This window comes from Strigops habroptila, chromosome 3, assembly GCF_004027225.2.
Source record: "Strigops habroptila isolate Jane chromosome 3, bStrHab1.2.pri, whole genome shotgun sequence".
Lineage (NCBI taxonomy): Eukaryota > Metazoa > Chordata > Aves > Psittaciformes > Psittacidae > Strigops > Strigops habroptila.
The window spans coordinates 42,636,682-42,664,542 of NC_044279.2; the positions used below are offsets into that span (position 1 = coordinate 42,636,682).

The following is a 27,861-nucleotide window of genomic DNA, read 5'->3' on the forward strand; positions in this document are numbered from 1 at the left end:
GATGTTTCTACTTCCAACTTTTTTCATATTAGCTTATTAATCTACTTTATTTCTTCTTAGTTTACAGTTTTTCCTGATAAACTATTAGCTTATGTTTTGTGCACAGTTACATGCAGTTTTACCTATATTACTTATACTCCTCTGCACAGTGATGTCTAACTGAAAAATTTAAAAGCAGTGAGCAGGTTTGGTTACTGAGTGCTACACAGCTGTCACCCTGTGGAACTTGGGAAACCTCTTTCAGCTGAGTTCATTCGGTTGCTCTTGGGGAATTAGTCATTTGCTTTTCCTTCAGGAAGTGCCACAACAAGCTGCAACAAGCAGGTCAGGAGAAGTGCAGAGCTCACATGGCTCCCATGCTCACTCAAACAGAAATACTATGTGGTGAATTTTCCATCCTGGTGTACTAATGGAATTTTCAATACTAGTTTTGTAACAGAATACTATACACTGTCAAGGTAATAAATATTTTCTCATGATGATACAGATGGCTGATGTTGCCGCTGATCTATCACATTTCTTGAGTTCCAATCCTTTCATGCCATGCATAGTCTGTCTTCAGGCTCCTGCATACCAAAAATGAATACCTGAAAATGAGTGGAAAAATGACTTCTCAAATCTAAATGTGTTCCTCTGAATTTGTATTTGGTTCAGGGTGTAAGATTTCTTGTCTTGGATTCTGAGAAGTTTACTGAGGTAGAGCAAGTGTTACTACATATTGATTTGTGTTTCAGACTTCACTGTGGCACTGTGCTCTTCACTTCCCCCCCTTTTTCTGCTCAAGCAATAGCCATCAGTATTGGTTGTGAAGGCTGCACCTGGCTTATTTTGGACTTTGTGGAGACAGATAACAGCACAATAGCTAAGGGCCATAAGTCTTGCTCAACAGCTTGTTGAGCATGCACCAACTGAAATATGGCTGGTATGCAAATATGACTAAAAGTCAATCATCTTAATCCATAAATAGTTGACAGCCCAGGGCCTGTTGATCTCTCCTGCATGGCAGCAGGCTGCCAGAATCTCCCCTTGAGCAGGGACACCTCTCAAGGTTACTCCTCGAGTTTGAGAGATTCCTTGCTGCAACAGATTCTACATAAGTGATTAATAGCATGCTAAACTTTGAAACCTTAGCTAAGTGATATAAAGGATTGACTGTACACATATAATCCTTTAGACATAAACTGTTGACCAAGTCTGGGACTAAGTTTGTTTCCAGCTGCACCTATACTCCCCTCAGAAAGGAGTTTAGAAAACAAGGGGGTCCTTTCTGAACCTCATGGCTCAACAGGAGCGCCTCCCTGAAAGTTTTGTCTTACCCTGTCCTCTATGCATTAAATAATCACATGTACCTCGCCAACAAATCTTGTTAAACCACTGTTGCATTTACTATCAACTTTGTTAAATCAGTTTTATATCAATAAACATATCCGCACTTCTCTTTTTTTACAAGTGAAGTGCGTCATTCCATCCGCAATGTTAGCTAGTTAGGATAGAATTTGCATTATGAAATGCTCTGTTTACATCTGTTCTTAAAAGCTAAAATTGAGAAATATAAGCAGTTTTCTGGATAAAAGAAAGAGTGATTAGAGTGTCATTTAAAAATTTGCAAAACATTGTTACTGATTTTTTTTTTCTGTAATGTGTACAATAATTGGCTTCAGTCCGTTCTCATGTTATGAAAGAAAAAAGTGTTAGTGTTTTTTGCAAAAAGGAAATTGTCCTAAATTTATTGATTGCATCATTCATAAACTTCCCGAATCATGCTGGCTTGTCTCCTTAATGTCCTGCACCTGTTGACTGTGTGAAAGTTGTTTTTTATGGGGCAAAAGCATATCTAGAGAAACTTTTAATATGTTGTGAATGTTTTGCCTGTACAGGTCTCCAAATTAGCTGGTGTCATGGTCAGACATGGTGTGAAGAAGGGAGATCGTGTGGTCATCTATATGCCCATGATTCCACAGACAGTGTACTGTATGCTAGCTTGTGCAAGAATAGGAGCCATCCATAGCCTGATTTTTGGTGGATTTGCATCTAAAGAGCTTTCTGTTCGCATTGACCATGCAAAGGTAATACATATTTGGAACAACAAACATCATTGCATTAGTTACTTATGTAAGTCAATGTCAAACCCCTATTGTTTTTTTTGCTTTTTGTTTGTTTGTTGTTTTTTCCCAGAGAGCATAACAACTTTGACAAGTTTGTTTATAATGCCTAACACTGCAATATGAACAAAGTACTATAGATGTGCTGAGGTTGATGATAACTTTATAGCAGACATCGAGGCACAAATTTTGACCTCTTTTTAAAAAAGCATGAGTTTTACATGCTGCTGCCTGCTTAGAACACACTTTCTCCTCCCATCATTTGTCAATCTTTTTCTACAAAACATCACTTTAAAATTGGTCTTTTGCCCAGCATTTTCTTGAAGTGTAAGAGGAAAATGCTGCCAACCCTAAATGACTTCAGTGGTTTACTTGACGTTTAGGCATACTGGGTTGTATGATTTTTCAGCTGTGAATTTACTTCATCTAATTTCCACATGAATCAAGGCAGCTAGGAAACCAGTTACCTTAAGTAAGCGACTCTGCAGAGAACATAATTAATTGAGGTGAATGCTTTAAAGGCTTCCAAATTCAGCACAAATTGAGTGTGTTTATGAAGCATTATGTAAGTCTTTGTAAGTGAAAATGCAAGTAGTACTTTAATAATCTATTTAGTAGCTTATACGTGCATATTAGTAGCTTGTGTATACATTAGTTTCAAACCACCTAATAGTGCTTCTATTGGAAGTTTCTGTTCCTGTTTTCTACCAGTGAATAAGACAAAAGTCTTTGTCATATTGATCAGTCATCCGGATCATTCAGACCATCCATGTAGCCATCTATCACTGAATCACATTGGTTAGACGTGTAAGCAAAAACATTACGCAGGGTAAAGTCCACAGGATGTATGGAAGTTTTACTTAGATGTTTGTGTACAGAAGTGCTCGTCAGATCACCAAGGCTTGAATTTTATGAATATCTGTAAATAGAAAGTTGAATGCATGCCCCCTCCCCACCTTGATGTTTTAACAAAGAAAAAGTTAATAAAATGGCTGAAGTGGTTTGTTGGATTTGTGAAAAAAAGCTGGGGGAAAGCTAACAACAGCTCCATAGTTTGCCCCCATCTTTCTTCCTACTCCCTCATTTTTTAACAAGCTATAAAAATTAATTTTAACTCATAGAATTAGGGAAAAATAATGTAGAAGAAAAATTATAAACTTTTAAAATGAAGATTGTTACAATGTAAATTATTTAGCATGTTTACTTTTAGAGTATTTTGCAAATATTAACTAATTAATCCCAATGGATTTTCTCTGAGGTACAAAGGGAGGCAGCACAGTAATCATAATCCTTGCTTCATACATTAAAAAGAAAACAGAGAAAGTTTAAGTGATTTATCCAAGGTCACATAGCAAGCCTTTCGAAGTGTTAGCTATAGAGTTACTAGCTGCAGGCGATGGATTAAATCCTCATTTACATTGCCTTCTTTAAAAGGCAGATCTGAATATTGTGGATGATTTTTGGTCCATTTGATGTGTAGTGGAAGTATAAGTCAGAGGAGAGGTAAATCCTCAACCGAAATTTCAAAACATGCCCTAGTTTTTTGTAACACAGTAAAGCTTTTTTGATAAGTGAATTGCGTAATACTGAGATTACATTTAAGATATTCATATAAGTAGCTGTGATAGATGGTATTCTGCTTAACTCAGACGTTAATTGAAGCAGTCTCAAAAAATAGCTTTTCTGTTAGGCTTTTACATGAATTGGTTTATGAATTGATTTAGATGCTGCAGTTCAGGAGCTAATGTTGGTAAGATTAATTAGAAAGAGTTAAAAGTGTGCAATGGAAAGCTGGCTGCAAGATGCTTTTGTGCAAGAAAGGTCAAACTTCAAGTTTTATTGGAAGATCTAAGTGAAAGAAATAACAAGCACTTTTTGTGGCTTTGAAAAGGTACATATACTTTATCAACTTACCTTAATTTATCTTGAATTTTAAATAGGACTGGGAATGCTGCAAAATCCTGCTGATAGTTTCTACTCTTGTCAGGTATTGGCAGTTACAGACATTCTGCGGTGAATTGCAGTGAAGTGATACAGAGCTGATAACAAGTTTCTTGTTCTCTTTCCTTTCACCTGAATGTGGAACTATATAGTTTACAATATCGAAACAATAAACACTTTCATAGAATCATAAAATAGTTTGGGTTGGAAGGAACTTTTAAAGGTCATATAGTCCAAACCCCTGCAATGAGCAGGGACATCTTCAACTAGATCAGGTTGCTTGGAGCCCCATCCAACCTGACCTTGAATGTCAGGTTTGGGGCATCTACCACTTCTTTGGGCAACCTCTTCGGGCAACCTCTTCCAGTGTTTCAGTGCCCTCATCATAAAAAATTTCTTCCTAATATTTAGTCTAAATCTCCCCTCTTTTAGTTTAAAACCATTATGCCTTGTCCTGTCACAACAGGCCCTGCTAAAAAGTTTGTCCCCATCTCATATAGGTCCTCTTGAAATACTGAAAGGCTGCAGTGAGGCTTCTCCAGGATGAATGACCCCAACTCTCAGCCTTTTTTCATGAGAGGTGTTCCATTCCTCTGAATTTCCTCCTTGATAAAATGAGCTCATATTTTGTAATAGTTTGTTTTGAATAAGACGTAGTTTCTGCACACAGCTATGGCTATGAATGGTTATCCCTACTTCTCATCATAAGATAATCAAACCTTTTGAGTGAAGTGGTAAATGCTCCATCCCTGACAGTGTTCAAGGCCAGGTTGAACAGAGCCTTGGGCAACACGATCTGGCGTGAGGCATCCCTGCCCATGGCAGGGGGGTTGAAACTAGATGATCTTAAGGTCCTTTCCAACCCTAACCATTCTGTGATTCTATGATTAGGCAGCAAGCTTAGCTGCTGATACTTCAGATGCACAATTGCCTTATAATAGTTGCAGTCAGGTCTTTTCTTGTCTTGAAGCACTGTTTATTTGTGGAATATGTATTGTAGATTAGAAAGCAGTATCTTGTGTTTATTTTTAACTACTTGCCTGATTAAGGTCTCTTTCTTTAGACCACTGTACAATAAATGTATAATGACAGCCTGAGCACTGGATCTCTCAGTAAACATCTTCATTACAGTCCTGACATTTTTCGTCCCAAAGCTAGTTAGTTTTCAGTTTGGGCTTTTTGCAGCTTTGTTAGCTGGCCCAATAAAATCTTTTTATTCCTTTTTCTAAGCTTTGCCTTGTATGCAGTTAGAGACTAGAGAAGAATTTGTAGGAGAAGTCTTTACAACAGAATAAAATGATTGGTCTTGTGCTATGGGGCCTTGCTTTATCTTATTTCCACTTTCCCCTCCCCCCTACAGCTCTCAATTACTGGCATTCCTTCTCCAGCTAACCTTTGAACTTTCTTCGTTTTCCTTCAAACTAGTTCTGTTTCTATGTAATCTTATCATGCAGGACTACATGGAGCCACAGAAGAGGTGGAGAATAGGTGTATAAAAGCAGTATGGGACCAGAGATGCAGGGGAAATAGTATGTGTAGGTAGAGAGGCAAATCACTAGAAAAAACAGCAGTTGAAGCCAGTAACAGACCTTTGATTTGCACAGAGTGATCCATGATGCTTCCAAGTAGCAGCCCTCATTTGGGAAATATATCACCTTAGCCAATTTAGCATTGGTTATTTTTAGGCTGCATACAAAGCATTTGATGAGCAGAGGTGGCACCAGTTAGAAATGACTGTAAACGTGGTGTTGACAACAGTCTTTCATCTTAATAATCTTACATAAATTACAGTCTAATTTCAGAGTAGCATCAGATGAATTTTCAGTTTAACTGCATTGTATTGTATCATCTTTTATTTTCTCTTTTATCCTGAAAGGGAAAGATGATACATCCTGAAATTTTAAAGCTCATCTGAAATCTTTATTTTGAATACACACTAATTAGCAAACTTCCCCAAATGGCAGATTTGGACAGGAAACATTTGATTATTGCATAAGAAACTGATTTAATCTGTGCTTTCTGTATGGAGTTTAATGCAGCCTTAGCTGTGGCATTATGGTTTGTGCCTACTTAATGAGATTTATGCTAATGCATACAATTAGCAAACTAGCTTGATCAAACTGAGGGGCATAAGATAAATATACTTCTGAAACTCCAAAAGCAAGGAGATTGAAGGCTCATTCTTCGCCAATTAAAATGTGTTTTGACACATAATTTTTTTGGTGATACCTTTTATTTCTTGAAATACAAGAAATAAAATTACTGATCTTGGGACCTAAGTCAAAATAGTTTGTTTGCAGATTTCTTGACTTAGGAAATCTTACATAAAACCTGAGGTTAATTTAGTGGTAAAGATGTTAAATCCACATTTGGAAATAGAAATTATTCAAAAAACCCACTAGAATTATGGAAATCTGATTTTTAGTGGTTTTGCATCCTGAATCCTGCAACCAACGCTTGAAAGACTCTAGCTTTACTTCCCTCATGTACCTTTAGCTTGTTCTCTTCCTGTATTTCTAGTTTCCTGTCATCTCTTGTTTGCCTGCTTGTTCCTCTTTCTCTGATTTTTTCCCTCTGCTGCCATTTAATTATAGGTTGGAAAAGAGCCAGCAAAGTGCTACAGCTAGTTTTGAAATACGCCACTTGGTGCGGGCAGATAATTAGAAAGCAGGCTCAACAGAACAGATAATTGTTGATATCACTGTATACTTTTCCTTAATGGAGGGGCTAATAGAGAGATGGGTTTTTCTCTCTTTTGGTTACTTTTTGCGCACCTTCAAGAACTTAATACTGTTGATTTCTTACTCAAATTTGGTTGAAAATAGTGAAGAGTGTCAGAAGTTATTAGTATGCTCCTGAACAAAAACCAGATGCATGGACAGCAATATCATACAAGCTTGATTTCATCAGAAAACTGATCTAAATCTCTGTTTCTGATTATGTGAAGATAAATTTTATTCATTGAGGATCATTAATCAAAGAATTTCATAGAAAACATGTTATTAGGTTACATATATAAAATATATTGCAAATGTATGTATTAACAATCTAACTTCTTTATTTTAGCCCAAACTTATTGTAACAGCAAGTTTTGGAGTAGAACCAAAAAGGAAGGTGGAATACATATCCCTCCTAGAAGGAGCACTGGCAAGGGTACAGAGCAAACCTGAAAAAGTTCTCATTTACACACGACCTAATTTGGTGGGTGTACAGTTGTTGTGCCTTTATGTTAACTTCCAGATGTATATGTAGTGCAGATGCCTTTTCTCTTTTACAAGTAAAATGTTTAGTGTATCTATTCTACTTTGTTTTTTTCATTTGATGGGAGAACTTTATATTCATAAGATTTAAATAATAAATACAACAAATGCAGCAGAGAAATTACTGTACAGAATATTTAAAAGTACATGTTTTTGAATGCAATTCCATTTATTCTATCTGTTTTTCTTTCAACAATTTTCTATTTTTCAATGGGCAGGGTCATGTTCCTTTTACCCCAGGTCGCGATCTTGGCTGGGAAGAAGAGCATGCCAGAGCACAATGTTATAAATGTGTCTCTGTTCCCTCAGATCATCCACTTTATATTCTGTATACATCTGGAACAACAGGCTTGCCTAAGGTAAAGGACTATCTGTTTCTGAGTTCCACTTGAGAAAATATTTAAAGAGGTTGAAAATGTTTGCCAGAGCTCAGTGATAAGCGTTGCTAGAAATGGTTTAATCTCATTTATTCACATTTCACTACTTTACAGTCAGTGTCAAGGAATAAATCATGTTTATTTAAATGCTAGTAATATAAAGATAAACTACATTTACTTCAAAATGTTTGTACAATACAAACTTTTCAGGACAGCAGCATGTCTTTTATCCGTTAATATCTTCTGTGTTTTAACTGTTTTGGATGAGCGAAGTATGGTCACTTAATGGCAAGATTAGTTAATATATCACTTCTGTGATAATATTTATTGCTGAATAGTCTTTGCTTATTCATTATTTACATATTAGCTAATCTAAATAAGATGTAGTGTATGACATTACACATTAAATGGAGTTAAGCATGTTCTGAAAGCTTGTGTTACTGAACAGTTCTGAGAACATAATTCCCATGAAAATGAAAGTTTTGCTTGAGTAAGTGAAAATTAACATAGGACATTCTTTGAAAATGTTTGCTTTTAAATGTCAATTAGTCTTAATGATCTATTTTTAAAAGAGCTTATTTTTAAAGCAAACTTGAGTGTTTGCTTGGTACTTACAATCCTCTTTTAAAGACAAGCCGAATATAATGTTTAGCAGTGTTCTCACCACCAGAAATTCAGAGGCAGTACCACACATCCCTGGATAAGGCAGTGCTTACACTACTACTGGAAAATTGTTTAATGTGTCTTATAAAGTTCAGAATCTTTGAGGAGGTAAAGGAAAACAAACATCAGTTTTGCTGAGAAAAATGTCTCTGCTTTTGCCTTGAATGTGGGTGCTTTAAAGCAAGGTACGTATCTTAAATTAATTATATTGTCAAAAGGTCCAAGGTAGGATCCTTTGTTACAAAAGGTGTTTTCCTTGACTATTAGTTTGAAAATGCAGTATACTGGAGAGAAAAGTTCTCAGAAATTTACTTCACTGGTGTTGCCTATCCAGAGAAAAAGACAGACACCTTGGACAAATAACACTTATAAAATGGAGATTGTCAAGTAGTGCTAAGCTACAATGAGTAGCTTAATTAATAAATAACTTTTTTATTCATTTCAGGAGCTTGCTTTGAAATAGTTAATCTCAGAGCAAGGCCTAACTTAGACACTGAGTCTAACAAAGGCAATCTGCTTTCTAAAATTTGGGAAGTGTTAGTTAACCATTATCTCCTGTGGCAATCTCCATTTTAATGAGTTAATATGTCTCTACTATAGTTTGTTTCTTGGACAAGGCCTGAATGTGCCTACTTCATTCCATTAACTGCAAAAAGAGAATATACCATGCCTACCACAGACAGATAGGTGTATTGTGTTGTCTGCACTATAGACATTTGTTTGGTTCAGTGAATGTCATCTGAATTTTAGTTCAGGACATCAGGATATGGTATACTTATTCTTTCTTCTAGAAACAGTGTACCAGGAGATGATTAAATGTATATTAAACATACAAATACTACAAAATATTGAAAAAAAAATAATCCTATTAATGGTGTTCCAGAGCCATTTTTTGTCTTAGCAAAGTGCACGATGCTGTTCATACTCTCTCATTCTAATTTTCAAATCCCTCTATTTGTATGTATACGTCAGGCTAGATATTAAACCTTTCAAAAATAGACATCTGGTGAAAGCCAATTTTCTGTCATCTTTAAAAAGAGTTAGTGCAGAAAGAAGGGTGCGTTTCAGGGAGTAATTCACCCCAGCTATTTTAGGGATTGGCTACTTCACAGGTGCTACTCTTTTTCAGTGATGATGTAGAGATACTAGGCAATGAATTTAAAACATGCCTAGCCTTTAGATGGCCACAGTTTAAGTCACGTAAATACTCAAATCTCTTTTTTTTTTTTTTTTTTTTGGTCAGCATATGTTGACTAAATATTTGTATATCCAATTTTAATAAGAGAATTCTAGTTTTGTTAGTAATCTTCTGAAAACTATTGTCATCTAGACCTTGGGTTGAGTTTTTATGTTTGTTTTGTTGTATGTTTGCTTATTTATTTGTTTGTTTTCTAAAACATTCTTTAGTAGGAGTGCTAGCACAAGCATATACTTGTTGGAATGGATCCTTTTCTTCAATGAGAATTATTGGAACTACGCAACTTTAAGTCTGTTGCTGCTAGAAGCCTAAAATTTAATAGAAGACAGGAATATCATTGCATCCTTCAAATGGTCTTAAATATTCGAATTTTCTCATTTAGGGTGTTGTCAGGCCAACAGGTGGCTATGCAGTCATGCTGAACTGGACAATGTCAGCTGTATATGGACTGAAACCTGGTGAGGTAATTCTGTTTAGATGTCATGTAAATGTTTTTGAACTCCTCTTAAAAACTCCTCACTATTTTTTTTTTTTTTTTCCCTCTCATTTTAGGTGTGGTGGGCAGCTTCTGATTTAGGCTGGGTTGTTGGTCATTCCTACATTTGCTATGGGCCTCTCCTTCATGGGAATACTACAGTTTTGTATGAGGTATGACCCATTCTTAAAAGGCAGCATCTCCTCCAGTTGATGATCCTGTTTACACCTTTCTATTCTTCATGCCACGTATGTTTTAATTGTATGTATATGTTTAGTGTTTATATTCTCCCGTCTATTACAGCAATTCTTAAAGAAAACTTGCTTCCTCACTATCCTTCAAACTTGTCTACTTCATCTGTGTGACTGGTGGTGGTCAGCAGAACAAGGAATTCCAAAACAACAGACCCAGAAATGGCAGATGGTGGAGTGTACCTGTGTTGCTGATGCTTCAGCCAGAGGCCATTAGACTACCTTTATTGTGGATCTAGGAGAGTATGTTGTGTTTTGCATGTCTGGAGATGACAGATTCTTACTGGATCTAAGCTGGAGGCAATTGGGAGCTCTATGGTTGGAGCCAGAACTTCTAAGAAGACTCTCTTCTTTTTTCCTTCTACCACTCAAGGCACCTGAGTCAAGACTCGGATGACATTCAGGGCTTGGTCCTTCTCCTTGGGGGATGAAACTCAGAGGAGTGGAGAGGAAAGTAGTCCAACTAGAGTGGCCCGCTGCATCCTACGTTTGGTGCTCAAAAAACCAATCATGCTGCCTTATGTTGTTATTTTTTCAGAAGTTATTGTTGATTCTCTACTCGCCAAGCAAGAAGATACAATATTGCCTGAACCATCTTCTCTATTCTTCAGGGAGTAAATTCAGTACGCATCAGTGACAGTGAAAGACATTTTATGTAAAAGCACTGACATCGTTAGCTTTCAAGCATGCTGAGACTTGGTTATCTGCATTCATTCTGGGTATATCCCAGCTTCTCTTACACTGTGCAGCATGATTTCCCCCTAGTAATTGTTCTGTGTTTTTCAATGATCCTAGAGGCAGAAGTTGTTTTAATTCTGCCATCATGGCATGCTGATCACCTCTGTTGAGTTGTAGTGGTAATTAGAAACACGTGAACCATTAAGGGAAATCCAATGGTAACTCATAGCATACAGTATCTGCAAAAGTACAATGAATGTACTGGATTCTGAGGACATGAAAATAAGCTTTGCTGATGCTGTGAATATAGCAATTGTTAGAGCACCATCTGTACCTAGTGCTTCTGGAGCAGGAGTCCACATGGCATTGTGGAAACATACTGTTTTACAGACCATCATAGGCGCAGAAGTTCCACATAAGGAAATTGATATTATGGTGGAACTTTCTCCATCTTCCTGCTATTATACCATGTAACTAAAGATGACCATAGTAGAACAGAAAGGTTGAGATGTGCTTCACTGTTACAAACTTAAACACTACTGTTGGTGGGTGCTGGTGCTGGGTTTGTGCCTTAATTTTGAGTAAATAAGTTTCTTAAGCCTAGGGATACTGAAGAAGAATGGACAGTTGTAGTAAGATAAGGTTGCCTCCAAAATTGTTTAGAAGCCCCTGCATCAGACACTACAGAACTGGCTATGGCTTGCTGCATCCTGTTTTGGAAGTTAAAGGTATACTTTACTGCTCAAAGTTCACTCTTTTTATAAACTTAGAAGAGAGATTCTCACAGGCATAAGATGTCTCTTGAAGCGGGTCAAGAATCCTCAAGTCCAGAAAAGCAGTGGTTATTAGGGGGACATCTACATGATATTTCAAATCACAGCAGTAGTGCAGTTCTGAAATAAGTCCTATGATTGTCCTTGCTTATTGATTTGGTTCCCAGGGTGATTTTAGACATATGAATGACATCTTTACAGAGAAAGCCAAGACAGAAGTTTTGCCACGTGGGTTAAAAGGGTAGGATCTAATGAGTGGGACCGCACTGCTGAAAAGTTTTTCAGGACAAACGAAAAGTACATATACCAACAGAAAGCTTTAAAGCTGTCAAGATTTCCCACCTTATTCTGAAGTACCTCTAGTGGTTGCAGAAGGGCCAGATGCTATGTGTGACTCCATAGCTAATGACTGCCTGCTTGCTAATGACTTTCAGCTGCTCTTACTTCTCCCAAGCTTTTGCTTCTATCCTCTTCACTAACCATATTTCTTTCGTTGTTCCTCCTTTCTGAACACCTTTCTTATGATTTTATTAAAATTGTTCCTCCTTTTCTACTGCTGCATTTTACAATAGTGACAACTGTTGCATTGGCCTTCCAGAATATTGTTGAAGGGGCAACCTGGAGCTTGACCATGTGCTCTGAAAGGCCCAGAAGTTTCTCCAACAGATACACCACCCTGTTGCTGATTTCAAGCCTGCTGCAGAGTGGGAGAGGACTGACAAGCAGTGCTGCATTCATTTCAAATAGATGAAAGCAAATCCATGCTTCAGAGGTGGCATGGTGCATGTGCCCCTACCACAAAGATCTTGAACAGATCAGAGGATTGTCAGGGGAGGGGAGAGCACTTCACCAGCCCACTGCTCAAGAGGACATCCACATCCTTAGTCCCAGGACCTACAGTCCTTGATAACATGCCTTGGTAATGGGTCTCCTGGGCTTCTGCACAAAACGCCAGCCATGCTGTCTCTTCGTCTCCTCAAATGCAGTGTATAAAGGACCTACCTTTTGGTAGTGCTGCTGGTACTTCTGCTCACATGTATCACACTGCACAGCAATTAACATTCAGGATGATACCATTTCTTTGAAATGCAGTAGTTAATGTAGTGGTTGTTGGCAATGTATTATCTCTTCGTCTGCCCCAAGTCACTCCAGAAATGTTGTAAAGGGAAGGACACTGTAGATAGGGTAAGGCGTAGCTGGATTAGCCAGGTTTACCCAAAACAAATGGATAGAATGCAGCAAGGGAATATGTGAAGCACACAAGTGTGGTGGAGAGGAAAACTGAGGACAGAGAGAAGTATTGGTTATCAGTTCTGTTTAATCATTGCATAACATTTGCCAGATCGAAGGATATTGATGTCCAGCGGTATTGATGTCCTCCCATTTCACTGCATGCATTCCTGAATGCTCAGTGGGCTGATGACTGTCTTCAGTGAAGGAGCCTACAAAGTCCTGGCACAAGCAGATTGCTGGATGCCCCACAAAGAGAGCAAACCTGTGCATTCTGGTACTGCAGAATCTATGCTCTGTGTTTCAATCTGAAGGAAGTTCTCAAAGATGTCCTCACAGACGGTTCAGACTAAAAGTGGTGCCCTCTTCCATTACATGTTATTTGAGGTTTATTTTAGACTAGACTTTACCTTGCTCACTAGACTGAACTCTGAATTTTCTGCCGGAAAGCTATCCTACAGATCTTTGCTCCTTTGACTGAAGGGACTTCTTTTCTGTCACACTGTCCCTTTCATCTGTTTCATGCAGATGACAGTAGCGTGTCGGCTCACACATTGCCAGTAAACTCCACCATAAAGTTTCTGTATCCCTTATCTTCCATATCTCTGGTCACATATGCCATATGCCAGTGCCTTTTTGCCAAGAGGGGACAGGATGTGCAATGCCAGTGAGCATCATGAGAGATACTGCATACCTTTGTGCCCCACACCATAATGTGGACTCTGCAGCACAGGCCTAACATAATTATGCTTTTACCAAATTCATAATGGAACTGCAATGTACATTTGGTCATCTGAAAGACACAGGGCTGTGTGGGACAGACACTGTGCTAATGCTTCCAATACCTTCCAAATTCAGGATATCAACAAGCACAAGTTTTGTTTTTCTCTAAACAACTGAGACAGAGAAGCTCACATGCCTTGGTTCTCCCAGCCAATGACTGCTGCAGCTGGAGAAAACTTAAACAAATAGTTATTCGTACTTTGAATCTCATTGTACCTTCTGTCCAGATAAAGTTTACTGACCTGCTTACTTTCAGTGTTCAGTGTGAAAGCTTACAATGAATGTGTTACTGAAATACATGATTCAGAGAATAGTATGTACAGTGCAACTATGGCAATAAAAATGAGCCATTCGTTTGAGTCTTGCATGTAGTTAGCTCTTTTTTTTTTTTTTTTTTTGAAGAGGTTCTGATGTACTAATCTGGTGGAGTCTGCTTGCTTCTGTGAATTTACAATCCAGCTCGCTGTGGTACTTTTGAAAGCTTTTGGGTCAATGACAAGTGTCAGCTTGCTGATTGCAGGAGTGGTGCTTGGTTCTTAGTGCACTTATAAGTTCTGAAGGACATTAGGAAGCAAAGTGATTTGTAGGACATTGCAATTTAAAAGTAATCAGAAAAGGAGGAAGGCATTTGTTTAAAAGCAATAGGCAAAATCCTAGGAAAAGAAGAAAAGGAACAGGTAAGTGAGAGAATTGTATTAAACTCATGAGGTAGAGTCTTTTGCAGAAAGGATTCCTTAGTAACTAAATATATCTTTATCTGGAAAAAGGAGTACCGCAATTCATATGTTCAAATACATACATTTGTATAGATGGATAAAAATGTTCAGAAGAACTAGCACTGTATACACTGCGTATTTGAAATTGCAAATAACTCCAGATACAGAGGTGGATTTGTGATGTTTTGTAGTACATATGTACATACTGTACAGCTGTCCTATACCTTTTGCTCATTCCACAGGTCATGCTTATTGGATTCTTCCTGTGTGGTGTTCCTTTATGTAGGGCAAGCATGGATACACACATCTGTGAGAACTCCTAAAAGTTCATTAAATAATGTGGGGATTGATTTTAATATCTTGAGTTAAGCCATGTAGGCTGTCAGTTAACTACTTACGAAATAAAGTGATCACTGCAATGATCTTTGTATTGTGGATAAAAAGATCATTTTTCTTGTGAAGAAGAGAAACAGTCTGGACACTCTTTTCTGCATTATTGTGGTGGCAGAAGAGATCACTGTGAACAAGAGAAACAAGCTTATTTTCATTTTCAATATTGATGCAAATACTGAATAGCAAAACAGGTCTCATAGAGGTCTTCAGTTTAGTCTGAAAAACTAGCTGAAGTATGCATGGCTTTGCATCCTGAAGTATTCAGTGTGCATTTCTCACCTGCTTTTTCCTGAGGTGAAAGAGTGAGGAAGAACAATTTGTGTACTGCCTTTAAATCCCACAGGAGACCATTTGTCCCTCTCCTGTCAGGTTAGTAACAATCTTTGCTGTTAAATCTCTTTGCTGTTACATCTTTGTAGTATGTAAGGATCCTGTGAAATCTTTAAAAATTCAGTATCCTTAAGCAAAAAACCCCTGCAAGTTATTTTGACCTTGTTCTGTTGTCTAGAAATGAAAGTTTAAGACAGTGTATGGACATCTCTGTAAGCTATATTTAATTACGTACTAACATGCCATCCTTCAATCTTGAATCTACTTGTCCAGCAAATTAAATTATTTGTATAGGTAATCAGTTAATAAGTCTGTTCAAGATTTATGAAGCAGAAATACCATCTAGGAAAAAAGTATCTATTCTTTGCTGATCTTATAGTTGATGACATTTTTTGCATTAAATAGTATGAACCGATAAGTGACATTAATTTTCTGGTGTATAGTCTCCACACAAGCTAAAAATCTTTCTTTCTTCACTTGGATTTACTCACACAGAATAGATCTTCTGGGCAAAGCTGAGAGAGAGACAAGGACAGCACAGGGCTGTGCCTTCTCAGGTCATCTGTTACATGAATCATTAACTCTGCAGTATATAATAGTCCTCTAGTTAGGATCAGTGCTGGTTTTTGCAGTACATGAAATAGTAGACTGTTAACTGTTTTGACTAAAGACTTTGTAGGCTGAATTCTTACTTGCATGTGTAGGAGTGTGAGAAATCTCAGCATATGCTGCTATGAGCTGCTCCTTGCAGTGTCAGTGTATCATACATGTACATATGCAGATGGGTGTTCATAAAGGTAAGGCTACAGGCTGTGTAAGTATACCTATATAGGTAGTAATCTCTTTTACCTCCTCATCTGCATGAATGTTTGTTGTATTTTTAAGTGTATTTGATCATGCACAGTTTTCAATTAATTAATTCAACTGTGCTATCCACTCGTCCAAAAGTATTGTTTGATTTTTATTTTTTTTTTGTAGTTTAGAATCCTACTTTATTAATAATGTCTTCTTTTAAGTTTCTTTGCTTTTTAATCAAGTAATTTTGGAGGCAGTGAATCCATAACATACCTATTCTGAATGTATTGACACTAAATGTTTTGAGTTCAGCTGAAATTTGGGGAAGAAAGAAATTGAGCTCTTTTCTAGGCTGATTTTATAACTTACCCAATTTACCTTATGTTGGATGCTTTTCAAACCCCATCTTCATCTTTATTTCATTTCCAGGTGCTCAGAATAGTTCTAGTATGGAATTTTGGGGGCTTCAGTGGCTTCAGGATCTCTACAGATAATTGAACAGAAAACTGCAGTTATAAATGAGTTTCACTAGAAAGATAGCAGTGAAATAGTAAAAAAAATTATAGAAAATAGTTTTTACTCCTTTTGAAGTTTAATTCTCTTTTAAAAGAGTTCCATTTTCTAGTTTGCCTGGCAAAACCCCAGTGATTTCCCATTAAATTCATAGAATTTTAGGGCTGGGGACCACTGAGATTGACTTCTCTGATATTCTGAATAACAAAGAGCAAAAACTTCATGCAGTAGCAGGAATGCACTTCTATAGAATCAAATATACTAGCTTGAGTGTTAAATTACTGTAGTCTAATTAATGTTTGAACACTTAATAGATGTTAATTAGATTCTTCATTCCAAAGGGAGATTAACTTATCACCACTACACTAGTTTAGAAGAGGAAAGCAGTGTGAGAAAAATATCACTTTCTTGGAAATCAGGAAAAGAGTTTGATAGTTTTACAGTAGCTATTTTTGACCACTGATACACGGGGCCACCTTAAAATTGTTGCATGAATTGGCAGAGTCACTGCAATAAAAAGGTTTTCATTCTAGCAAGAGTAGGGCAAGACAAGGAGGAATGGTGAGGAAAGTGATGAGTTTCTTCAACAGTCTCTGCTACAGAGTTGTCTTGAAATAAAGTTTTATCTCTGGGCAAATATGGGGATCAAGATGGTTATTGTTATTATAAAGACACCTCTAAATTTAAAATGTGTTGGTTTGGGGAAATCAATAGAGTAAAAACCCTATTTCTTTAACAGTGTTAAAGAAAAGTCAGAGTTAATATCTGGTTGACCTAGACATCTGCTTTGTTTGCATGATTTTTTGCTCTTGATGAGAACATTATTAAACAGTGTATTTCCCATTTTTTTTTTTCTCTGGGATACCACCAAGCAAGTTTTCATGAGTGCCTGAAGATGTGTCATCAGTGTCATCTTTTAGAGAGTTAAAAATAATATTTACAAGCAGAATAGCATATAATTTTTCCTCTGCTCAGAAGACTCTCTTAACAGTGAATATTCATAAATTTGTAGTCCAAGTTTCCTAAATGATTGTCTAACGATAGGTTTTTGTGTTAGGAAGTATCAATATGCTGTTTAGGAGAAAGAACACCTCATCTCCTTTGCCTAGGGACAACCACCATTGAATATAAACTGTGCTGACTTCATATCCTCACTTCTTAAAGTGATTTATTTATTTTTAAATGACTTAGTAGGTGACAACTTGTCATTTTAACAATTGCTATAGAAACTACGTGCTTTCAGTTTTTACTTGCTGTAACAGCATTGTCAGGAATGTGAGAACAGTGATGAATTCCTCTGAATACAGCAAGGTTTGTTGGTTTTGGTCGGGGTTTTTTTGGTTTTTTGTTTTAAATGTATAATCTGTCCTGAGTTGTTTTTGTCCAAGGCATGACAAATTCCAGCTATAAATAAGCTACTCGAAGTCTCACAGCCCACTCTGGGTTGTTCTTGCTAATGGGATCACAAGCTATAAAGCAACATGGCAGAATGAAGAGAAAATCTAGCTACTACCTGTGGTCCTGTGATGTCAGGAAAAAGGCAGCATTGTAGTATTTCCAGTGCTTAGGACTTTAAATTGGACCTAAGGTAATGAAGAGCATGCCCACACTTGCCAAGGAGCCATTCATTAAGGACTTCATTTGAGTGGTCTAGGACAGAGGAGGAGCTATTGTCCCACACAGTGCTATTTCAAGACATTGTGCTCATGCAACAACCCTCACCACGCTCACTGGAGTCATAGAATCATAGAATAGTTAAGGTTGGAAAGGACTTTAAGATCATTCAGTTCCAACCCCCCTGCCATGGGCAGGGACACCTCACACTAAACCATGTCATCCAAGACTCCATCCAGCCTGGCCTTCAACACTGCCAGGGATGGAGCATTCACAACTTCCTTGGGCAACCCATTCCAGTGCCTCACTACCCTCACAGTAAAGAACTTCTTCCTTATATGTAACCTAAACTTCCCCTGTTTAAGTTTGAGCCCATTACCCCTTGTCCTATCACTACAGTCCTTAATGAAGAGTCCTCCCAGTCCCTGCTGCTGCAACAGATCTGTAGGGTACACAGCAGCAATGGGCTTCAAATTAGTCTCATTTCGCACAGTTCTTTGAGGCATCCAGCCTTTATACAGCCATTATTATCAGCTTACAAAGCAAGCACTGTCTCTGAAGTTTGCCAGTTTTGTGATCTTTCTGCCATCATCCATACTGATTTTATTTGTGAAGTGAATTCAGTAGGACCTATCATCTCAAGTCGTTAGTGGAGGTTTGGCAGCAGGGTCAGCAGCAGAAGGATGAGCGCCTCTATGAACATACTTTTTTGAATCCTGATATGACAGGATTTTGAGTGTGCTTTGGCATCAGCAGGTTTTAGTGGCAATATGTTCCATGTATAATATTTGTTATGCAGAGAGGATTTTCTCCTCATAATTTTTAATTTATCCTTAATTGAAGAGCCCCTTGTTAGGGATCAGGCAGAAAGGGAATTGCTGCATTGTTACTGATTCATTGGCAGTTATTTTATTATAGCTCCTCTTATATGTCTTCCCGCAAGTAATCCATCCCAGTGACTTTTGATTTTCTCTATAGAACTTTTCTATCCCCTTGATCGTTCTTGCTGCCTGACTATGAAACTTCTTTCATAATCATGTATTATACATCAACACATTCTGCCTCAGGATGGCTGCTCAGCTGGTTGACATCTGATAAATGCTAAATCTAGGTACTTCCAGAAAGGTGTTCCTATCTGTCTCTCTTTCTCAGAGTCTCTTGGTAGGTTATTAAAATAAAGCCTTTTCTATTTGAACCCTCCTAGCTGATACAAGAAATGTCTGTTTCTACTCTTCTTTTTTAAATCAGGTGAGGCAGATCACTCTCTTTCTGACTGTCTTGTTCTTGTTTACCATGCCCTCGGTTCCTGCTAACCACAGATATTACTGCAAATATTGCAATATTGATGCAAATACTGAATAGCAACAGGTCCTGAACTAATCCCTGCAGAAATCCAGGGGAAGCATCTCATTTGCTCATAGTCGCCAACTGACTAAGCAATCTGTCAACATATTGTGAATTCAATTACCCTGTGCCTTATTGTTTATATTGCTAACTTTTTAAAAAGCAAAATTGCATATGGTAATAAGCCTCTCATGGCATCTCATAGTACTTACAATTTTTGTATAATAAATGATAACTCTCTTTGGCAATTGTATTTGTAGTTTTTTGGGCTCTGAAATTAATTTGCACTGTCTCAGATTTGTTTTGCTCATGTCAGTTTTTGTTTATGCATTTGCTAAACTGCGAACATCTGCCAAGGCACCAGGGAAGTTTTTCTGCAGAATCAGTAAGAATATTTTACTAATGGACTATTCCCCCCACCCCCCAAATGAGTATTTTAAGAGTCGTCTTATTCTTTGGGTATTATTTCCTATCATCTGTCAAATGGAATGTCTCTTCCTTTCCTTCCACTGTTTGTTTATTTGTTTTTCCCCTAGATCTGAGGATGGTAGTTCTCCAAACCAAAGTTGCTGTAGCTTATGTGTGACATATAAATAACAGCCTGTCAGATCCTTGCATGCCTACCCATGTACTACTGAAGGTTTAGTTGTTTGTGTTGAAGATGGGCTCAGGCCCAGGCTTGGGCTTGAGCCTGGGCTTCCTGGAAGTATGAGGCATGGGCTCAGCTGCAGTGTGGGTTGAGCAGGGATCAAGGATGAGGGCCTGAGCGTAAGTTGCTTCTCAAGGAAGGGGAAGCCCCTTTCAGCTCTTCTCACAACTGCTGTTTTCCTGGTGGTCTGATCCAAGGTTACACAGCTGCACCCTTGCAAACCTGGCCTTGAGCACTGGCAGCCAAGCCCCTAGAAGGGGGTGGTTGTCATGAGGGCCAGACGTAGCCCCTTTATGGGCTCTGGATGTTTCCATTTGGTTAAAAATAACACCCTGCATTATTACTGGCAGACTAGCCAATTTACGATTGCTCCACAGCTAGGTTTATTTGCTGTACAAGTTGATTGATACCAGTTCAATTACATAATTAGTTAATGTGAGAAGTTTATGGATATTTGGAATTTTTCAATCTGAGACCATTTGTTTTATTTAGCATTAGTTAGCGATGTGGGCTTGAACTCCTAACCAGATGTTTACAGATCTGCAGGTATAGTGAACATCATAGGGAGGCGATATCCAACTTGAATAAATAGATTCATGTACAAATATTGACGAACACGTGAAAGTTGTGGTGAAGAAGCCTGCAAGGATGACGCTTAAAGCCTCATGAAAGATCTTTCTTCTGGAACCGTGTGATATTTGACAGGAAAAAAAAGACATAATTCACCTTTTTCAGTAAGCAAATAGCATTCTTTTGCATTTCTTTTTCATAATTTGTATAGGCTATTAGCAAAAAGGGGTTTTTTTGCGTTGGTGATACTCCTCCATGCTAGTTGGGCTGGGAACTGTTTCTTTTGTTTATTTTCTCTTAATTTGCTTCTCACTGCCTGCTCCATCCTTTAAAAATTAAATTTTGGGTTAGGTTTTTTTTTTGGTGTGGTTTTTTTTTTTTTTTTTTTTTCCATTTTATTTTCCTGTGATCCAGTCTCCTCTCACCAGCAGTATTTCACCATAGGGCTTCAAAGTCAATGGTACGTACCTGACCTCAGGCATGCTACATTCTTTAAATCTGCCAAATGGTTTATCAGTGCTTTTGCCAGTGTTCAGGCACAGCTGGATGCAGAGCAAGTCTGAGGAAGATTGCAGTGGGGAGGGCGGACGGAAGAGAGGGAAGGGAGTGAATTCTTATGAGCCTGCATCACAGCCAGTGTGCTGCTTTTTCTGTTGGTACGGGTCAACTAACTTGATTAGTGTGTATTTTCATAAAGGCATTTTCTGTTACTAGCGCCTCATCATCAGAATAAAAATACTGAATTTAGTAAATCATTCAAGGTATTCAAATGACTCTCTATTCCTTTTGTGTCTTGGTAAAATGAAAAGTATTAGAGTTTCATATGCTTTCTTTCCCACTGGACTTATTAATCTTTCTATTCCAAATTTGCATTTATGCAAGGGTGGTGAAGGTAAGAATTTGTCTTGTGACTGGTAAGCTGCTGAAAGATAATGAGATTTCAATAGTGAAACTTTCTCTGTGTTTGTGGCTTCTTGAATAAAGCATTGACAAAGTTGTGTTTGCAGTATGGAAAGTGTATGTCTCTCCTAACTTGTGGGCTCTGTCAAAGTTCATCCTCCAAGTGTGGCCTTTCTAGTTGAAAAGGTTATGGCAGTTCCTGTAGAGCTAAAACTCATTCTACATTAACATCATCTTTTCATAGTTTCAGAACATGTATGGAGCAGTTCATGTGCTGCAGAAATTACACACAGTAAGACTGTGATTATATGATCTTTGCCAACTGCTTTTTTTTTTTTTTTTACAGCACCACAGAAAATTATTTTTTATTATTTTATTACTTTTACTTACCATTGGACAATTTGTATTATCGGATTACTTCTGTTTACAGTTCTCTTGACTATGCCCTTAGCTCAGGACAATGGTTGTTTAAAAAAGCCCAGTAGCTAAAAAAAAAAATCCCAACCATAAACCAGACTGCAGTCTGGTAGCACACTAAATAAGAAAAGGGGTCTTCAGCTTCTCTCCAGGCTTCATTTGGGGTACCAGCACAAAGGTTCCAGGAAGCCAGTTAAAAGCAGCTAAATGGGAATTTTTCTAGAACTGGAAGGAAACTTCCAGGGAAGAAGTCCCTTAGGCCTGTGCTTGAGGATGTAGTTGCAGTGCCACTGTGTCCAGAGCCCCCTAGTTCAGTGGGTCTCTGGGTGTTTTACAGGCTGCTTCACAATAAGGATAGATGTAGACATGACTCCCTTTGCTGCCAGTGTAGTAACAGCTCTTTGTGGCTGTCTTTTCATTCATGTGTCCATTTGTCCTGTTTTTCTGAATGGCAGCTAGTATGTGCTGTGTTCATGGAAGAGATTGTGCCCTAAGTTTGTGAACTTATTTCTACAAGTGAATATGGTCACAGTATTATTATTTTTAACAAAGCCTTCTTTAAAGTTTTACTATGAATTACTTCTGTTGCAGTGCTACCACTACTGTTATGTGTTCAAGCTTTGAACTGTCAAGGAATCATGAAGTATTTTTATCCTATGATATTTTAAATTATTCTCTCCATAGGGGAAGCCTGTGGGAACGCCAGATGCTGGTGCCTATTTCCGTGTGCTAGCAGAGCATGAAGTAGCTGCTGCCTTTACTTCACCAACTGCAATTAGAGCAATCCGTCAGCAGGACCCTGAGGCAGCCTTGGGAAAGCAGTACTCTTTGAAAAGGTGAACTAAGGATACACTGGAAGTAGTTTCTTCCAGAAACAGGCAGGATGAACTAAGAATAGCAGTGTCTGTGGTTTTGCCCACCTCCATATAGCAGAATTCAAATGTATTCTTGATAGTTAAGGTGTACATGTATTTGCTTGTAAATTTATATTGATAATTTGGAGGAGATGAAAGCTGTTTAAAAGTTTATGACTCTAAGGTTAAGAGTTCTTACTGAGTTAGGATTGCTCGCTCAACCTTAGTTTTACTCCACTGTGCTTATACCCTGTAATACAGTCGTGGATTACATGATCCTGTACTGTTTTCCCACATGACCTCTCATTTCAGTGAGTGCACAGGATATTTAGTGTTTGTTTAATCAGCAGCTAGTCAGTGTTTTGTTTATCTCCCCATAATTAAGTTACTGTTTATGGTTGTGTGCTATCTCGTACTGTTTTTAAGGTGTTTATCACTATACTATCAGCATTCTTTAACTGAGTTCATCCTCACAAATCCCCTGTGAGATGAGAGAGTGGTATTATCTGTATTTTGCAGATGGGAAGCTGAGGCACAGGGAGATTAAGGTCAAAGTCTTCTATTAGTTTTGAATATCCAGTCAGTCTGAGCCATAAAACTACCACTGTTTCAGAGTTCTTAACATTATATGGTTGAAATGCATTATTAGCATTATATTAATAAAATGTCTGTCACACTGACTTGCATCTGTGAATGTTTAGTACACCTACAGACCAAGTTTCTGTATCTTACGCGGAAAATAATCTAAAAATGAAACATATGTGGTTTTGGACCTCATCTAATCTTGCAGCTGAATACTTTGCTCAGCATCGAAGGACTGTGTCAGACTGTATAGGCAGCATTCAGTCATAAGAACATCTTTTATCACACTTTTCCAAAGAGAAGGGGAAGATGCAAAGCCATGTAGTTTCATTAGACCTCCACATTCTTAATTGCTCGAGAAAGTTTTATTTATTAGTAAGCTGGATTTATTCCTGAGGTATTCATTACAAATTCATCATTACTTTCTTCCATCTGTTTTGAGTGTTACGAATCCTTACTCTTGCTTGAAATAGGAAACAAGCTCATTTGAGACCCTAATTGAGGGGAATTGACAGACTCTCCTAATTGACAGACTCAATTGAGACCGTATTATTCTATGATGTTTATTGACAAGAAAGTGATTCGGATACTAGAAAATTTAATTACTGTTCCTCAGCATTTTTTTGTCAGTGACTAAAATGACTTAATCTGTCCTTAGAGTATTCATTTAATGAAAAATCTGCTAACCTATTCTGTAAGTTGTCACATTTTCTGGCCAAATGAGAATTCCAGATAAGAGTCTCCTTGCTGATATCAGTTGTCCCAGATGTAAAGAGGTATTTCATCATTCCTGTTCCTATTCAGTGCATAATTAATGAACTTTTCAATTTTCTTCAGATTTAGTTGTATCATAATTCACTCAGCTTTGGGCCATGTCATTCCCTGGTATGTGACTTCTCTTTACTACACCCCCTAGTGCAGCATTTAATGTCTAGTAGGTGTAGTTGTTAAGAACTGGAGTTCAACAGGTGATTAAAATTTCCATTTTAGGAAAATCCTTGCTTTTGGGTGTTACTTAGCTGGACTTTCACATTCAAACTCAAGTGAATTCTGTCTGTTTCAGTTTGAAATCAGTCTTACTTTTAACTAATTTACTTGATCTATGATGCTTTCTTCTCTGTTATATGTTGTAGAATCTTTGCTATGAGATGTGTTTCTGCTACCTGGGCTAAGATGTATCCTTACTTACTCTATAGAGATTCCAAAACACATGTTCAGGAATGCAGTCACAGCAGAGGTTTCCACCATGGAGAGTTTCATTCCCGAAAAATTCTATCTAAAAACTGATAAAGGTCAATGTCACTTTTTAAAAGTCCTGTTAAAAAAGAATATTGCTCTTAAGGTACAGAGTTGGTAGGCAATGACAGCTTCCAGAATGCAAGGGAGTACTTGATATACAGGAGTAAATTGAATTATAAGCAGATTTGTGTTCTTTTGAAATGGCATAAATTAAATAAATTTCTGTTAAGAACTGATGTTGGAGGCATCACTAGCCTCTGCACAAAATTGTATGTAAGGTTTCCAAAAGGTTCTAGTGTGTACGCTTCAAACTCTGTGTTGGCTATTGGAGTAAAATCTTGAAATTTGTTTGACTTTGACACAAAGTGTCATCTATGTCTTAAACATGGCTCATACTTAACAGTAAAAGAGATATTCAATTTATGGCATTGTAAGATAAAAGCCCTGTTCAACCATATATTGCTAGAGGATGTAAAGACCCAGCTTTTGATAAAACACAGTGTTGCTGAGCATGTCCGATCATGTTGCTGCCGGTTGTGTTTGAAAAATATCCAAATACTATGACCCTCATGTACCTGAGCATAGTCTGTTCAGCTTTTAGAATCTGTTCTTATCTTTACAAGTTTAACTCTGTAACACCAAGCCATTAACTCTTCCCATATCTGGAATTACACTTCATCTTTTAATTGACATAATTGTTATGTGCTGGTTAAGTCTGATTTCCAAATGATTGTCAAGTGACAGTTTTGCATGAAGTGGGGCAACAGCTCAGCAGATTAGTGATAATTTGCAGTTTGTGTCCATGGCCTGCTTGGCTTTCTTGACTTTAAGTCAGTTGTGAATGTTTTGCCATTTTATATCAAGAGGATCTAGAGATTTTAGCTTGTTCAGCTTATACCAGGTATTAATGCGCTTGCTTTACTAAAAAATATGAAAACTGTGCAGAAAGAATGAACAGCAAGTAGATTAGAAACTCCCATTTTTTGTCTCATAACACAGGAACATGATTATGTGAAATTAAAGTAGTAAATTCAGAAACTTTTACTATTAAATACTTCTCATATAATTGATCTCACATATGCTGCTAGCAGTTGTGTGACTAAGACCTAGAATTTAGGACAATTGAAGTACATTATGCAGTTCTGCCTGCTACCCCCAACTCTGTGCTGCTGTAGATCATGCATGGCCATTCCTGTTGGAGTCTTGAACTGTACAGCTCAGATTATTATCCATGTGAACACTCCTGCTTTTGGGCAGTGGTTTGGAGATGTGGTTTCTTTTGTGCTTGGAGTGACACCAAAATGTACATGCTGTACTGATGCAATTTAGGTTGCATCAGGGCCATTAGGGACCTTGATCTGTCCCCTGTATCAGGTGATACTTCAAGTCCACTTACTGGACTCTTGAATAGGGCCTAAAAACTTGATTGCACTGAATTTTGTGCTAATAATGTAGGTTTTCAGAACAACAGCTTAGGGCATATTTATTTAACTGAGAAGCTTTAAGATGTTTCTTCTCCATTAACTGCATTGCAGAGATAGATGATTGCAGTAACGTGTGCATTGACATGCTTTGAAGTTTTAAATGGACTGTCAGAAATTTTTTTCAGTGGGACATTTTATAACTACTACTGCCATCTCTCTCTTGCTATACTGTTTGATAGGAGAAAAGAATTCCGAAGTTCTTATGCTTTGTTAGGCTTGTGGCACTTTGATATTCTTTTTTATGGTGGTGTGCTGTAAATTTGCCAAAAAGCTAATCCCTCTCTTTCTTGCAACATTATGTTCCTCTTAAACCTGCAGATTATTAAACCCGATTATTAAAGCTGGCAATTCAGAAGAGAGGAATTCTGCTTTTGGCTCAGGGGGTAACATGATGTCTTTTTTGTCAAGTCTTTAAGTTCTTGCCCTATTTTTAGAACAAGGGCACTTAACAGTTTTTTTTTCAGCAGTTTATAAAGTTAATGAATTCATAATTTGATATTTTACACCATAGCTGAAATGTTGTATTTAACATGCCTAATTACAGAACATTCCATATAATGTAAATTGAGCAGTGCTTAACAGGAGTGCCCTACATGTGACATGAGTCTTAAAAAACTTCTAACAAAATACATATTTCTGTGTTTTCTTACACAATATATTGTTCTCTTCTATCATAAATTTTTATCTATGTTAGTTAATACAGCTAATAGCTTCCAGTTAGCTATTAGCTGTAATTATCAGCAATGGCTTGTGCTTTACAATAAGAAGCATTCGGGTGCAAGATACTGATTGGGGTCACACTCATAATCATTATTCTCTAATGTGGGAGACGTGCTCAGAAAGCAATTTACTGAAATGATGTAGTATGTTTATGAGTACAGAAAACTATGTTTATTTGATGTGAAATCTGCTTATACATTTGACCTCCTGCCCTCTATTTCAAGAAAGAAGCCACTTTAAGCCATCTGGGATGTCAGAAAGGAGGGTTGGCCAAAACACTGTTCTGCAATTAAAGAAGTTGAATTCTTTCATCTGCATGTTAAAGTTCAACATGGTAACATTTTTTGAGGTCTTCTGACTTTCGTAAGTGTGTAACTAGATGTGTAGTAAGGTTGATTTTCATGTATCAAAGTTACTTTTATGGCTACCTCTATGATTGCTACTTCTACTTAGTTCACAGAAAAGACCATTCTCAGGTTGTTGTATTTATCTGGTGCAGTGGTCCCTACGTTGGTGATTAGAGTTCCCAATATCTTTTGTTTGTGGAAGTTTCTTTTCCATTCTAACTATGGAACTGTAAATGAATCTAAAAGACAATCAACTTATCACAATTTTTTTAAGTCTAGGCCAAGCATCACTGAAAAACCTCAGTTTTAGGGCATAGGGCTTATTGCACTTTATGATGTTTCATCCCATGTTTTACTTACCTTGTCTCCAGATGTAGTTTTACTCTGTTCATTCTCCTGCCTTGCATCTACAGTGAGTAGGTAACTAGTTCTTACACTGTGCAAGGCTGCCTTTCATGGGATATGCTTATCCTCTGAAGAGGTATAGAGTGTGAATATTCAAAGTATACTTTTTCATCTGGGCAGCCTTGTTATGGGATAGCTGGAGACTCTAAATGAGAAGTCAAGCTTTATGATCCCTCTTAGAGGTATTCCTAGTCCTATCGTCAGACAGTCTGATATCTACATTCCTCTTTCTCATTTCTGACACCCCTGAGTTATTTG

The 27,861-nt window shown here is 37.6% G+C and overlaps 1 protein-coding gene across 1 annotated transcript in view; it reads left to right on the forward strand.

Annotated features, from left to right (window-relative positions):
- The window catches only part of ACSS3 (acyl-CoA synthetase short chain family member 3), a 91,812-nt gene that overhangs the window by 16,694 nt on the left and 47,257 nt on the right, over positions 1–27,861 (forward strand). Inside the window, exons 3-8 of the mRNA XM_030480422.1 lie at positions 1,878–2,066; positions 7,110–7,244; positions 7,522–7,662; positions 9,924–10,004; positions 10,094–10,189; positions 22,657–22,808. Coding sequence (XP_030336282.1) covers positions 1,878–2,066; positions 7,110–7,244; positions 7,522–7,662; positions 9,924–10,004; positions 10,094–10,189; positions 22,657–22,808 — 794 coding nt within the window. The remainder of the gene's footprint in view (positions 1–1,877; positions 2,067–7,109; positions 7,245–7,521; positions 7,663–9,923; positions 10,005–10,093; positions 10,190–22,656; positions 22,809–27,861) is intronic.